The 13,825-nt window shown below is 41.5% G+C and overlaps 1 protein-coding gene across 1 annotated transcript in view; it reads left to right on the top strand.

Annotated features, from left to right (window-relative positions):
- Window positions 1-13,455, top strand: part of chst8 (carbohydrate sulfotransferase 8) — a 175,081-nt gene extending 161,626 nt beyond the window's left edge. Inside the window, exons 3-5 of the mRNA XM_088993046.1 lie at window positions 2,214-2,251; window positions 5,386-5,802; window positions 7,212-13,455. Coding sequence (XP_088849172.1) covers window positions 2,214-2,251; window positions 5,386-5,802; window positions 7,212-7,898 — 1,142 coding nt within the window. The 3' untranslated portion in view covers window positions 7,899-13,455. The remainder of the gene's footprint in view (window positions 1-2,213; window positions 2,252-5,385; window positions 5,803-7,211) is intronic.
- The last annotated feature ends 370 nt before the right edge of the window (window positions 13,456-13,825 follow it).

Raw genomic sequence — 13,825 nt, 5'->3', positions numbered from 1 at the left:
CCGGGCCTCCGGGCAGACGTTATTTCAAACACTGGCAAAATCCAACATGGGGGTTTATCTTGAATTTCCAGTGCTCTGCAAAACAAACGCGGCGTCATCGGGAGTTGTCGTTCGGGCGTTAAACACACTGAAACGTGAGACGTGAAGCGTAGTGCCGGTAAAAGCAACAGCCGAGACGAAATGTGTAAAAACATGGTGCAAGGGGGGTTCTAGTGGGGGGGAGGGGTGTAGTCCTCCAGAGGGAAGCAATTAGACCTTGGGAAATTTCAATTACCACCTCAATGGGGCTTTCAAGATCAATAAGCGGCCTTGTACGTTGACTTGATGGTCGTCCGAGGGGCTCATCACGTTAGCAAACGCTTTTGCAAAAACGCATCCACCTCCTCCTCCTTCGCTTTTGAGTGTGTGTGTGTGTGTGTTTGCCTTGCTAAATATTCATGCGTTTTATAAACGGCAACACCATGCGATGGATCCACACAAGCCTACACGAGCGAAGATTAGGGGTGAGGAGATCCAATTGTACAGCAGAACCAAAACAAAATTGGAAAATAGCGCATGGCTGCCCCCACCACGCCCTCATTTCCTCCTTCTCCCGCTATGACTCCTCCCCCTGCCTCCTCTTCCTACTTTTGGAGCAATAAAGGCAACATGCATGCTAATTATCTGGCTATCTATTAACTATTTATTTGCTATCTATTAGCTAGCTCGCTAGCTATTAGCTGTCTAGCTGACTGGCTGTAAACCTTTTGGCTAGCTGGCTATCTATTAACTATTTGCTATCTATTAGCTAGCTACCTAGGTATTAGCTGTCTAGCTGACTGGTTGTAAACTGTCTAGTTGGCTAGCTGTTGGCTATCTGGATGTCTATTAACTATTTATTGGCTATATGTTAACTATTTATTTGCTATGTATTAGCTAGATAAATATTAGCTGTCTAACCGACTGGCTGTAAACTGGCTAGGTGTCTATCTATTAACTATTTATTTGCTATTTATTAGCTAGCTAGCTATTAGTAGTCTAGCTGACTGGCTGTAAACTGTCTAGCTGGCTAGCTGTTGGCTATCTGCCTATCTATTAGCTATTTATTAGATATCCATTAGCTAGCTGGCTAGACATTAGCTGTCTAGCTGGCTGGCTGTAAGCTGTCTAGATGGCTAGCTGTTGGCTATCTGGCTATCTATTAACTATTTCTTTGCTATCTATTAGCTAGCTAGGTTTCTATCTATTTGAGTTGAAATGTATCATGCGACTGTAAAGTGACCTTGAGAGTTTTGAAAGGCGCTTAGAAATCAAATGTTTTATTATCGTTATAATCTGGAACAACAGTGCATGGGAGCGAGTGCATGTGGAACTGTCGCGGCTCGGAATTGAAGCGGATTCACATAGGACGGAAGATGTGAGACAATCTCTTTTTGTCAATGGATACTCCAGCTTCGTGTTTGCTTTCTGAACTTAGCTTGTAGCAGACGTGCACATTCCACCATGACGTCTCTTATCCACTGGTGAAAAGAAGGCTTTTATCCTCTCTTCTTTCATCTAGGACTGCTTCACATATTAAAGTGTCTTGTACTCAAACATCATAGAGTTTATGGGTGAAAGTCGTTAAGACTGCAAGCTGTCCATGTTTTTATGTTCCCGTTGTGTTTATTATTTTGTTTTGTGTTAGAGATCCGATGCAAATGGGGAACTGTCGCAGCTCGGAATTGAAGCGGATTGACGTGAGACGGGAGATAGGAGACAATCTCTTTTTGTCAATGGATGCTTCAGCTTTGTGTTTGCTTTCAAAGCTTAGCTTGTAGCAGACGTGGACTTTCCACTATGACGTCTCTAATCCACTGGCGAAAGGGAGGTTTTCGTAGCATCACTCTTGTACTTGGGTACTGTTATCCATCACGTCTCCTCTCCAAATTGGAAGTGACAAGCCACTTAGGCAAAGGTGTCTACGCCTAGCATACCCCACTCCGCTTTCTTTGGACTCACACCCATCAGCAGCCATATAGGCCCATTTACAACTGTCAACCTGATTCAATGACAGCTGGTTTTGGGATATGTTGCGGGTTATATCTGGGGGAGGAGGGACATCCAGAGTGATAAACGTCATCGGTTCCGTTTCCTTTAATCTGCCAATAAAGCTTTCACCCATCACTATGGTGACAATAAAAACTCATGTCATATTACTCTAATGCTTTAGTGTTATTCTTCTATCCCCACAGATCTGAAGCTCAGTGGGTCTACGCTGCAATCCTGCGAGGTAGGTTTACCAAACGCACACGTGCACACACACACACACACACACACACACACACACACACACACACACACACACACACACACACACACACACACACACACACACACACACACACACACACACACACACACATTCCTGTGTCAATGGTTTTGTGAAGTCCGGATAACTCCAGATAAGGAGTGAGGACCACCGTTCCTGATAAATTTAGAGCCCTAGTGTTACATTTGAAGACTAAATGTCAACCCATTTCCCACATCAACTTCTTTAAAAAACAAAGCAATAAAAAGTGGACTTGAAACTGAAATAACAGCAGGAGTGAGGTTTCTGAATGGGTACATTCAAAGTCCTCACCCCTGTCGTGAATTTGGTTAAAATGTTGTTTTACTTTTTGTGGGATGAACTTTTTCCTCTCATTAACCACACACACAGTGAGTAAAAAGTGTGTGTATGCAAGTGGACAGCCACCCTCATTTCAAGCTCGTACAACTCCAAACCCATGTAATTTAGGAATTAACTTTTTCTTCAAGTATTTTTTTTTCCGAGTATTTTGTTTCTAACGCTGCATTGAATGTTTATGTTGTCTTAAAGGACACCCGACACCGTTTTTTTGTTTCCTAACTGACATCAGAAAAACCTTTTATAGCATCTAAAATACCCAAAACACGCAGGCTGATATTTTTAGTCAAATTCAAAACACCAATAAAAATGACTTAAAGTGTCCCAAACTACTTCAAAATGACTTCAAAATGTGAGTTTCAGAAGGTCCCGCCTCCCTGTTCGTGACGTCACACCAGGACGTCTTTCCTTGCTCTAGAATCAAAACAATGGCTTCAAATTCGGAGATGATGCTTTCTTGTTACTCATCCAGTTATGAATATGATTCAAATAGTTCTGAAGAGGAAAGCATAAATGTTTGCAATCGATTAAAGAAGTCCTTCCGTATCAATTCGAGCTGTCAGGACTCCAATGTAGCGTCCCAGAAAATGCACAAGATGGCGCCCAGGCTCCGTTGGAAATGGGCTGATTTGTCTGCTGGGAATTTGTGTCAGCTAGTATCAAATAGTAGTCTTGGTGCAACACACAACGATTCGACATCGCGTTATTTATGTGTTTTCCTTCTAATTTCGCCATCAACACTGTTTTCAGACCAAACAAAGTACCCAAAATGCATTGTGTCGCTGGGGCGGGACCTTCTGAAACTGAAACTTTCTGAGATCATTTTGAAGTAGTTTTGGGACACTTGCAGTCATTTTTATTGGTGTTTTTCATTTGACTAAAATATCAGCCTGCGTGTTTTGGGTATTTTAGATGCTATAAAACGTTTTTCTGATGTCAGTCAGGAAACAAAAAAAATGGTGTCGGTTGTCCTTTAATGTAAAAAAAGCCTTCAAGGATAATCCCAGATCCAACATGACAGCACTCTCGCATTGTACTGATACAAGATGACCAGTGATGTGATGAAACCATCAAAACGTTTAATTGAAATCAAATTTTACTATGCACAGTGGCCTTAGGCATCATGAATGTTGTAATTGAAAACATGCCATTAAGTCTTTATGGCTCATCTACATAATTGCAGCACCGAATCGTTTGGTCCAAAATGGAGTTGGCTGCTGTGTAACTTCAACATAGTGTAACACAGCCATCTGGTGGTCACGTTTAGAATTTAGTGTTGCACTGCATGATGGCACAAACATTCATTGCCGTTTTATTTGGATTCGTTGAATCTGGTCACAACGGATGTCTTCTAATTGCCTCACCAAATCGTACCGGCGTCCTTGGAGTGTAGTTGATCAGGTCTGGGATTGTGTATTGATTGTTTCCTGCGCTGTGTTGCTCCACGCGTCCTCCTTAGCGACAGCTCTCTGATTGGCAGCCATTTTAGTGATGTTTTGTAATCCACTTGTTAACATGCAGTCTCAGCTGTGATTGATTTCTTTTTTATCTGGTATTTTTGAAGCGTTATGTTTTTCATTGAATTCTAATTTACATCACTTATTTGGATTAGATTGGATGTACAGTGATACCTTGGTTTACGAACTTAATTGGTTCCCAGACAGAGTGTGTAAGGCGAAAAGTGTGGATCCCAAAAATTATTTTCCCATAGGAAACCATTCAAATGAGAATAATCCGTTCCCAGGTAACCATATAAAACATAATTTTCTACTTTCTTTTTTTCTAAGCCTTAAAACTACATAAAATATACCTTATTTTATGTATAATAAATGTGCTATGGTATTATAATTAAAGAAATCAACTGTACTGTATAATAAAGTCATTTTATTACCTTTGTGATGGTCGTTGATGGCTTGATGGAGTGGAGTGGCCGGTTTCATCAGCATTAAACACTTGATGAGGAACGTAACCTTCTGTCGGTGCTTTCTCTGCGATAATTTTATGTAAATCCTCATCAATTGTGTTCTGTTTATCTTGGTTGATAGCTTTTTGCATCAAGTGTTCAGATGGCTTGAGCGGGTTGTTTGTGGAGCCTGATTGATGGGATATTTTAACCTTGCAGTCTACACTCTGCCTTTGAACTATCAAAGTTGAAACTCTCTGCCGTCTGCCCGCCTGTTTAATGTTTAAACAACCTCCCCTCACGGCTGCGTTCTTGACCAATCACGTGGCTTTTAACTGAAAACTGGGGCCGGGGAATAGAGGACCAAAAAGAGTCGGCTGCCATTTTCTTTTTGGCGAATGGCTTCACTCTCTCTCTGTCTGTAACCCACACCCGCTCATTGCTGCGTTCTTGACCAATCACGTGGCTTTAACCGATGACTGGGGGGCGGGGAATAGAGTACCAAAACAAGCCGGCTGCCATTTTCTTGTCAGAAGAACACGCTCGTTCGCGAACGACACATCACTCATTGTGGCAGCTCCGTGTATCCCGAAAAATAGTTTGTATGCCAAGGTAAAATTTTCATAAATTTAACGTTCTTAAACTGAAAAGTTCGTAAGCTAGGGGGTTCGTAAACCGAGGTATTACTGTACAGTTGACGGCTGAAGAAACCTCTACATCAATGGACCATTCCTGTACAGCTGAGTTTGCACAGTCGTAATCACCAAATTGAAAGCGTTCACAAATGAGCATGTTTACAGTTAACATTTCCCCTCTCTAAACTGTTTCTCCTCAGGACAAAGACCAAGGAAAATCTCATGGCCATCAGGAGAATCAGCCGGCTGAGGTCGTGTTGCCAGATCCAATCTCCCCCATGCAGTTCCCAAAGTCCCGTAAGAGAGAACAACTGGTCACAGGTGGATCCCAAGAACAGGACTTGGGCTCGCAGCTCATCTCCAAGAAGCACCGCAAGCTCCTGAAAACAAGTCCTCCTATCCAACGTATCAACCTGTCCTCCTCCTCCGCTTCCTCTTCTTCTTCATTGTCAGGACTGAGGAAGAGGAAGAGGAAGCTCACTAGGATCCATGATCAACGTCGGCAGCTCATCAAGGAGATGTGCGCTAAGTACAGGAGCAATATCTCAAAGACTGTCATGCCGCATCACTTTAATAGCATCTATGTGGAGGACAAACACAAGCTACTCTACTGCGAGGTGATGTGGCAGATGAAAAATGATTTGTTCCAATGTACAGGAGGGCTTATGTCACTCACTGCGCCATTTTTTATTTATGTATTTAGATGCTCCCCACCTTACGAACAAGATATGTTCCGAGCGGTCATCCGTAAGGTGAATTTGTTTGTAAATTGCTTCCGTGGCATATTTTGTATGGGATGCAATTCTAAAGGAAAACCGACGCCTCCAGACAAGTTGTGTCCATCATTTGTAAAATCACTTCAAATGACTTCTACTGAGCGTATTTTAATAAGATTCCATCGCATATAGCTAGATTTTACGTTTTAAGACTCGCACTGCCGGGGGGTTGGGCCATGAGAGTTATACCTCGGTTTATGAACCCCTTGGCTTACAAACTTTTCGGTTTACGAACGTTACAGTTATGAAAATTTTACCTTGGCATATGAACCTTTTTTATACGCAGAGCTGCCTCAATGAGTGATGAGTCGTTCGCGAACGAGTCCGTTCTTCTCTCAACAAAATGGCAGCCGACTGTTTTTGTCCTCTATTCCCCGCACCCAGTCTTTGGTTAAAGCCACGTGATTGGTCAAGAACGCAACAGTGAGGGGGGGTGGTTTAAACATTAAAGAGACAGGCAGACGACAGTGAGAGAGTTTCAACTTTGATAGTTCCCAGGCAGAGTGTAGGCTGCAAGGTTAAAATATCCGATCAATCAGGCTCCAGAAACAACCCGCACAAGCCATCTATACACTTGATGCAAAAATCTTATCAACCCAGCTAAACAGAACACAATTGATGAGGAACTAGATACAATTATCACAGAGAAAGCACCTACAGGGGATCGTTCCTCAAGATGGTGAAAGAAGAAGGCTATGTTCCTCATCAAGTGTTCAACGCTGATGAAACCGGCTACTCCATTCCATGAAGCCATCAACGACCATCACAAATGCAAATAAAACGACTATTATACTGTACAGTTTATTTCTTTCATTATAATACCATAGCACATTTATTATACATAAAATAAGGTGTATTGTGTGTGGTTTTAAGGCTTAGAAAATTAGAACGTAGAAAATTATGTTTTATGGAGACCTGGGAACGGATTATTCTAATTTTAATGGTTTCCTATGGGAAATTCATTTTGGGGATACACACTTTTCACCTTACACAGTCTGTCTGGGAACCAATTAAGTTCGTAAGCCAAGGTATCACTGTATTCGTAACTCAAATGTTCGTAAGTTGGGGAGTGTCTATATTTGTTTATTATGGCAGGGGGCTGGTGTTTATTTGCTTGTTTTTAACATAAAATGGCATTAATGGGAATATCAATTCATTTCAATGTGTCCGATTGATTTGATCATCAAGTCCATTGATTTACCAAGCTTGTTCACAAAATCAATAACAATATATAAAATGTTCCAAAACAGGTGCCCAAGGCAGGCTGCTCCAACTGGAAGCGGGCTATGATGGTGCTGGCAGGCGTAGCGTCGGACCCTCAGACCATCTCTCACGATACCGTCCACACTCGCAACCATCTGAAGAGACTGAACAGGTTCGACCAGCAGGGTGCCATGCGGCGTCTGGACACCTACACTAAAGTGATGTTCGTAAGAGAACCGCTCGAGAGGGTCGTGTCGGCCTACAGGGACAAGTTCGAGAACCCCAACGACTACTACCACAGATCTTTCGGGAAGACTATCATCTCCAAGTACAGGCCCAACGCTACCAAGTTGGCTTTGGAGTCAGGTAACGACGTCACCTTCCCAGAGTTTGTGCAATACCTGCTGGACGTGGACCCGGCCGACGGTACAGATATCCACTGGGAGCCGGTCAACCAGCTGTGCAACCCGTGCCTCATTGACTACGACTTCATCGGCAAGTTCGAGAACATGGAGGAGGAGTCCGACCTATTGTTGCGATTGGTCGGAGCGCCGCGTGACCTCAAGTTGCCCAACTTCAAGGATCGGAACGTGGCCGATGAGAGAACCTCGTCGAAGATCACGCAGAAGTATTTTGCCCAGTTGGGCACATTGGAGAGACAGCGGGTGTATGATTTTTACTACCTGGACTATGTCATGTTTAATTACTCCAAACCTTGTCAAGTAATTAACTGACAGACACTCGTAAAACTTCTTGCCGGCACTTCTGCGGCTATTCCACATCAATCATCTAGTGAAGAATTCGGGTTTGTTTGTTCACATTTTTTTTACCAGAATACAAGATGCAAAAATGTGCATAATGCTGCATTAGGTTGATGGCCACCGCTTGACAATAAGTATACGCCTTGTAAGGGGTTTTTAAAGGACAACCGACGTCCCCGGACAAGTTGTGTCCATAATTTGTAAAATGACTTCAAATGACTTCTACTGAGCGCATTCTACAAAGATTCCACGGCATATAGCTATATTTTACGTTTCCAGACTCGCGGTGAATATTCAGGAAGTCTTGTTTTCGAGTTGATGACGATACCCTATGTGACGTCACGGAAGGAACGCCCCTGACCGAGAAAGCGACACACAATGCATTTTGGGTACTTTGTTTGGTCTGAAAACGTGTTGATGGTGAAAATTAGAAGGAAAAACACAAGGAAAACACAAATACCGCGATGGTGAATCGTTGTGTGTTGCACCAAGGCTACTATTTGATACTAGTTGACACAAATTCCCAGCAGAAAAATCAGCCCATTTCCAACCAGGCTTGGGCGCCATCTTGTGCATTTTCTGGGCGCTACATTGGAGTCCAGACGCCTTAAAATGATCCGGAAGTACTTCTTTAATCGATTGCAAACATTTATGCTTTCCTCTTCAGAACTATTTGAATCATATTCATAACTGGATGAGTAACATGAAAGCATCTTCTCCGAATCTGAATTCTCTGAAGCCATTGTTTTGATTCTAGAGCAAGGCAAGACGTCCTGGTGTGACGTCACAAACTGGGGGCGGGACTTTCGGAAAATGACGCAGCTCATTTTATTGCAGTTTTAGCAGACTTTTAAGTCATTTTTATTGGTGTTTTGCATTTGACTAAAGATATCAGCCTCCGTGTTTTGGGTATTTTAGATGCTATAAAACGTTTTTTTTTATGTCAGTTAGGAAACAAAAAAATGGCGTCGGTTGTTCTTTAAATGATTTCTCAAATTGGATATGAGTAGGTTTGTTCATGATTTGTCAATCATGCTGCAAAGTCATGAGTAGCAAAACACTGCAAATTAACTCATTCACTGCCATTCACAAATGTATTCGGGAATTGAAAATATGACGTAGAGCGCCATTCCCGAATTTGTTCGGGTTTTGGTTTTTCATGCTTGGCTGCCGATAAAGCGCTGGCCATGGCCACTGGCAATGTTTTTTCCCTTCAGCAAGGGGGCAGCATTTCCCTTTTTACCATGTCAGGGCTTTGTTCCAGTTTCAGCTGTTGTTAAAACGCTATATAAACCAATATGTATGTCTTGCATTGTATTTTGGAGAGCCACCCTCATTTAGATCTCATATAACTCCAGACCCATATAATTTAGGAATTAACTGTTTCTTATGAAAGAAGAGAGTCTAAGGTTTCTAACGCTGTATTGAATGGTTTTGTGGTCCAAAAACTCAATATTTTTGGTCCTGGAATACAAGTGACAATGACAAAAACCCTGGCACCGACCGGAGTGGACACATTTTTCCACATATCTGGCAGTGAATGAGTTAATTGACTTACAATTTATTAACAGATGTAACGGCCATATTGGAAAAACCCACAACAGTGGATAATAATAATACATTCAATTTCTAAGCGCCTTTCAAAACTCTCAAGGACACTTTACGGTCACTCGATTCTTTTTTTTTCTGCGGGTGAGCAGCGGCAGCCATTCGCGCCAGCGTTCACTCTACCCGATAGACATAAATTCAAATGCTGCTTTCTTCTGACATGCAGTGCACTTTAGTCTCTACGGTGGGCAGCAATATTTGGTGTAGCGCATTACAAAACTAACCTGTTCAAGCAACCTATTACATTTATTTAGATGGTAACATAGAAATGAAATAATTATTTATGATAGCTTTCCTATTAATATTACTGAGACCAACGATTCGTTACAATATCAGGGCCACACGGACATAAAAAGAACGTGACCAATTCGACCATGTTCTTTGTATATTGCTAACTCAGCCTATCTATCAATTTAGCTCAGTAGCTAGCGAGCTATCTATTTAGCTCGGTAGCTAGCGAGCTATTTAGATTAACAGCTAGCTAGCTAACTTGATAGCTCTTTTGTTAGACCAATTACAAGCTATAATTAATCTATCACTATTCGTTGACAAATAATCAGTTGTACATAAAAAAGTGCTGTCAGTGCAAATTTGAAGTGACAAAGAAATTATACTTTAATCATTCACGGGCCTTTTTCAATGGGTATATCCTTTTTGTAAAATGGTGCCTATGTGAGCTGTTGTTAAAAGTACAGTGATACCTTGGCTTACGAACTTAATTGGTGCCCAGACAGAGTGTGTAAGGCGAAAAGTGTATCCCAAAATGTAATTTCCCATAGGAAACCATTAAAATGAGAATAATCCGTTCCCAGGTCCCCATAAAACACAATTTTCTACTTTCTAATTTTCTAAGCCATCTTGAGAAATGATCCCTTCTAGTTGCTTTCTCTGTGATAATTTTATCTAGTTCATCATCATTTGTCTTCTGTTTAGCTGGGTTGATAGCTTTTTGCATCAAGTGTACAGATGGCTTGTGCAGGTTGTTTGTGGAGCTTGATTGATGGGATATTTTAACCTTGCAGTCTACACTCTGCCTTTGGACTATCAAAGTTGAAACTCTCACTGTCGTCTGCCTGTCTCTTTAATGTTTAAACCACCTCCCCTCACTGCTGCGTTCTTGACCAATCACATGGCTCTAACCGAAGACTGGGGGCGGGGAATAGAGGACAAAAAAAGTCGGCAGCCATTTTCTTTTTGGAGAACGGCTTCACTCTCTATCTCTCTGTAAACCCCACGCCCCCTCACTGCTGCGTTCTTGACCAATCACGTGGCTTTAGCCGAAGACTGGGGCCGGGGAATAGAGGACCAAAACAAGACGGGTGCCATTTTGTTGTTAGAAGAACAGGCTCGTTCGCGAACGACACATCACTCATTGAGGCAGCTGTGTGTGTATCCCGAAAAAAGTTCGTATGCCAAGGTAAAATCTTCATAAATTTAACATTCGTAAACCAAAAAGTTCGTCAGCCAAGGGGTTCGTAAACCGAGGTATCACGGTACTGTCGACTATCCTTGAATGCAAACTATATATTAGTTTATACTAGTACTCGGCGAAGTATATTTTTCAAATGATAAATGTTCATGCTTCTTTTCAGGCAAATCGTCATTTCAGTGTTCAACCGACTTTAAATTATTTCTTGCTGTCAGCCAAACAGAAAAAAACAAAAATGCCTTTCCACCACATGGGTGGTGCACTTGATGGAAGACAGCTCTGGCATCAGTATACCTCTCTATATGTCAGTGTATACTAATACACATATTTGATGTACATGGTTTTGCTAAACGTAAAGTCCTGAAACTGATTAGGTAAAGCCCCTTGTCCCCCGTCCCTCTTTCCAATGTGTCCAGTGCTGTCCACTTTGGAGCTGTATGCACTATGGTAGCATTTTTGTACTTTTATGCTGTGTTAGGTTTGTGCTTTGAAAAACTATTTGTCACATGGAGGTATTTACTTGGGAATCCAGGTATTTACAGGGTACACCTTGTTGCTGACTGTTTGTGGTACACACTTTCCAAAGGGTGTTGATAACAGCGATGTACATCATTTTGCATTTCATCAAACAAAACAGATTTGGGTTTTTTTGGCAATCTAAAAATACATAAAAATGCGAGTATTTTGGTAGAATTTTGTACAACTCATTAACTCATTCACTGCCATTCACAAATGTATTCGGGAATTGAAAATATGACGTAGAGCGCCATTCCCGAATTTGTTCGGGTTTTGGTTTTTCATGCTTGGCTGCCGATAAAGCGCTGGCCATGGCCACTGGCAATGTTTTTTCCCTTCAGCAAGGGGGCAGCATTTCCCTTTTTACCATGTCAGGGCTTTGTTCCAGTTTCAGCTGTTGTTAAAACGCTATATAAACCAATATGTATGTCTTGCATTGTATTTTGGAGAGCCACCCTCATTTAGATCTCATATAACTCCAGACCCATATAATTTAGGAATTAACTGTTTCTTATGAAAGAAGAGAGTCTAAGGTTTCTAACGCTGTATTGAATGGTTTTGTGGTCCAAAAACTCAATATTTTTGGTCCTGGAATACAAGTGACAATGACAAAAACCCTGGCACCGACCGGAGTGGACACATTTTTCCACATATCTGGCAGTGAATGAGTTAATTGACTTACAATTTATTAACAGATGTAACGGCCATATTGGAAAAACCCACAACAGTGGATAATAATAATACATTCAATTTCTAAGCGCCTTTCAAAACTCTCAAGGACACTTTACGGTCACTCGATTCTTTTTTTTTCTGCGGGTGAGCAGCGGCAGCCATTCGCGCCAGCGTTCACTCTACCCGATAGACATAAATTCAAATGCTGCTTTCTTCTGACATGCAGTGCACTTTAGTCTCTACGGTGGGCAGCAATATTTGGTGTAGCGCATTACAAAACTAACCTGTTCAAGCAACCTATTACATTTATTTAGATGGTAACATAGAAATGAAATAATTATTTATGATAGCTTTCCTATTAATATTACTGAGACCAACGATTCGTTACAATATCAGGGCCACACGGACATAAAAAGAACGTGACCAATTCGACCATGTTCTTTGTATATTGCTAACTCAGCCTATCTATCAATTTAGCTCAGTAGCTAGCGAGCTATCTATTTAGCTCGGTAGCTAGCGAGCTATTTAGATTAACAGCTAGCTAGCTAACTTGATAGCTCTTTTGTTAGACCAATTACAAGCTATAATTAATCTATCACTATTCGTTGACAAATAATCAGTTGTACATAAAAAAGTGCTGTCAGTGCAAATTTGAAGTGACAAAGAAATTATACTTTAATCATTCACGGGCCTTTTTCAATGGGTATATCCTTTTTGTAAAATGGTGCCTATGTGAGCTGTTGTTAAAAGTACAGTGATACCTTGGCTTACGAACTTAATTGGTGCCCAGACAGAGTGTGTAAGGCGAAAAGTGTATCCCAAAATGTAATTTCCCATAGGAAACCATTAAAATGAGAATAATCCGTTCCCAGGTCCCCATAAAACACAATTTTCTACTTTCTAATTTTCTAAGCCATCTTGAGAAATGATCCCTTCTAGTTGCTTTCTCTGTGATAATTTTATCTAGTTCCTCATCATTTGTCTTCTGTTTAGCTGGGTTGATAGCTTTTTGCATCAAGTGTACAGATGGCTTGTGCAGGTTGTTTGTGGAGCTTGATTGATGGGATATTTTAACCTTGCAGTCTACACTCTGCCTTTAGACTATCAAAGTTGAAACTCTCACTGTCGTCTGCCTGTCTCTTTAATGTTTAAACCACCTCCCCTCACTGCTGCGTTCTTGACCAATCACATGGCTCTAACCGAAGACTGGGGGCGGGGAATAGAGGACAAAAAAAGTCGGCAGCCATTTTCTTTTTGGAGAACGGCTTCACTCTCTATCTCTCTGTAAACCCCACGCCCCCTCACTGCTGCGTTCTTGACCAATCACGTGTCTTTAGCCGAAGACTAGAGGACCAAAACAAGACGGGTGCCATTTTGTTGTTAGAAGAACAGGCTCGTTCGCGAACGACACATCACTCATTGAGGCAGCTGTGTGTGTATCCCGAAAAAAGTTCGTATGCCAAGGTAAAATCTTCATAAATTTAACATTCGTAAACCAAAAAGTTCGTCAGCCAAGGGGTTCGTAAACCGAGGTATCACTGTACTGTCGACTATCCTTGAATGCAAACTATATATTAGTTTATACTAGTACTCGGCGAAGTATATTTTTCAAATGATAAATGTTCATGCTTCTTTTCAGGCAAAAACTAAATCGTCATTTCAGTGTTCAACCGAC

The sequence above is a fragment of the Hippocampus bargibanti genome, linkage group LG03 (genome assembly GCF_051943395.1).
Source record: "Hippocampus bargibanti isolate YZ-2025 linkage group LG03, ASM5194339v1, whole genome shotgun sequence".
NCBI lineage: Eukaryota > Metazoa > Chordata > Actinopteri > Syngnathiformes > Syngnathidae > Hippocampus > Hippocampus bargibanti.
The sequence above is the reverse complement of the archived record's forward strand: the minus strand, read 5'-3'. Positions and strand labels throughout refer to the sequence as shown.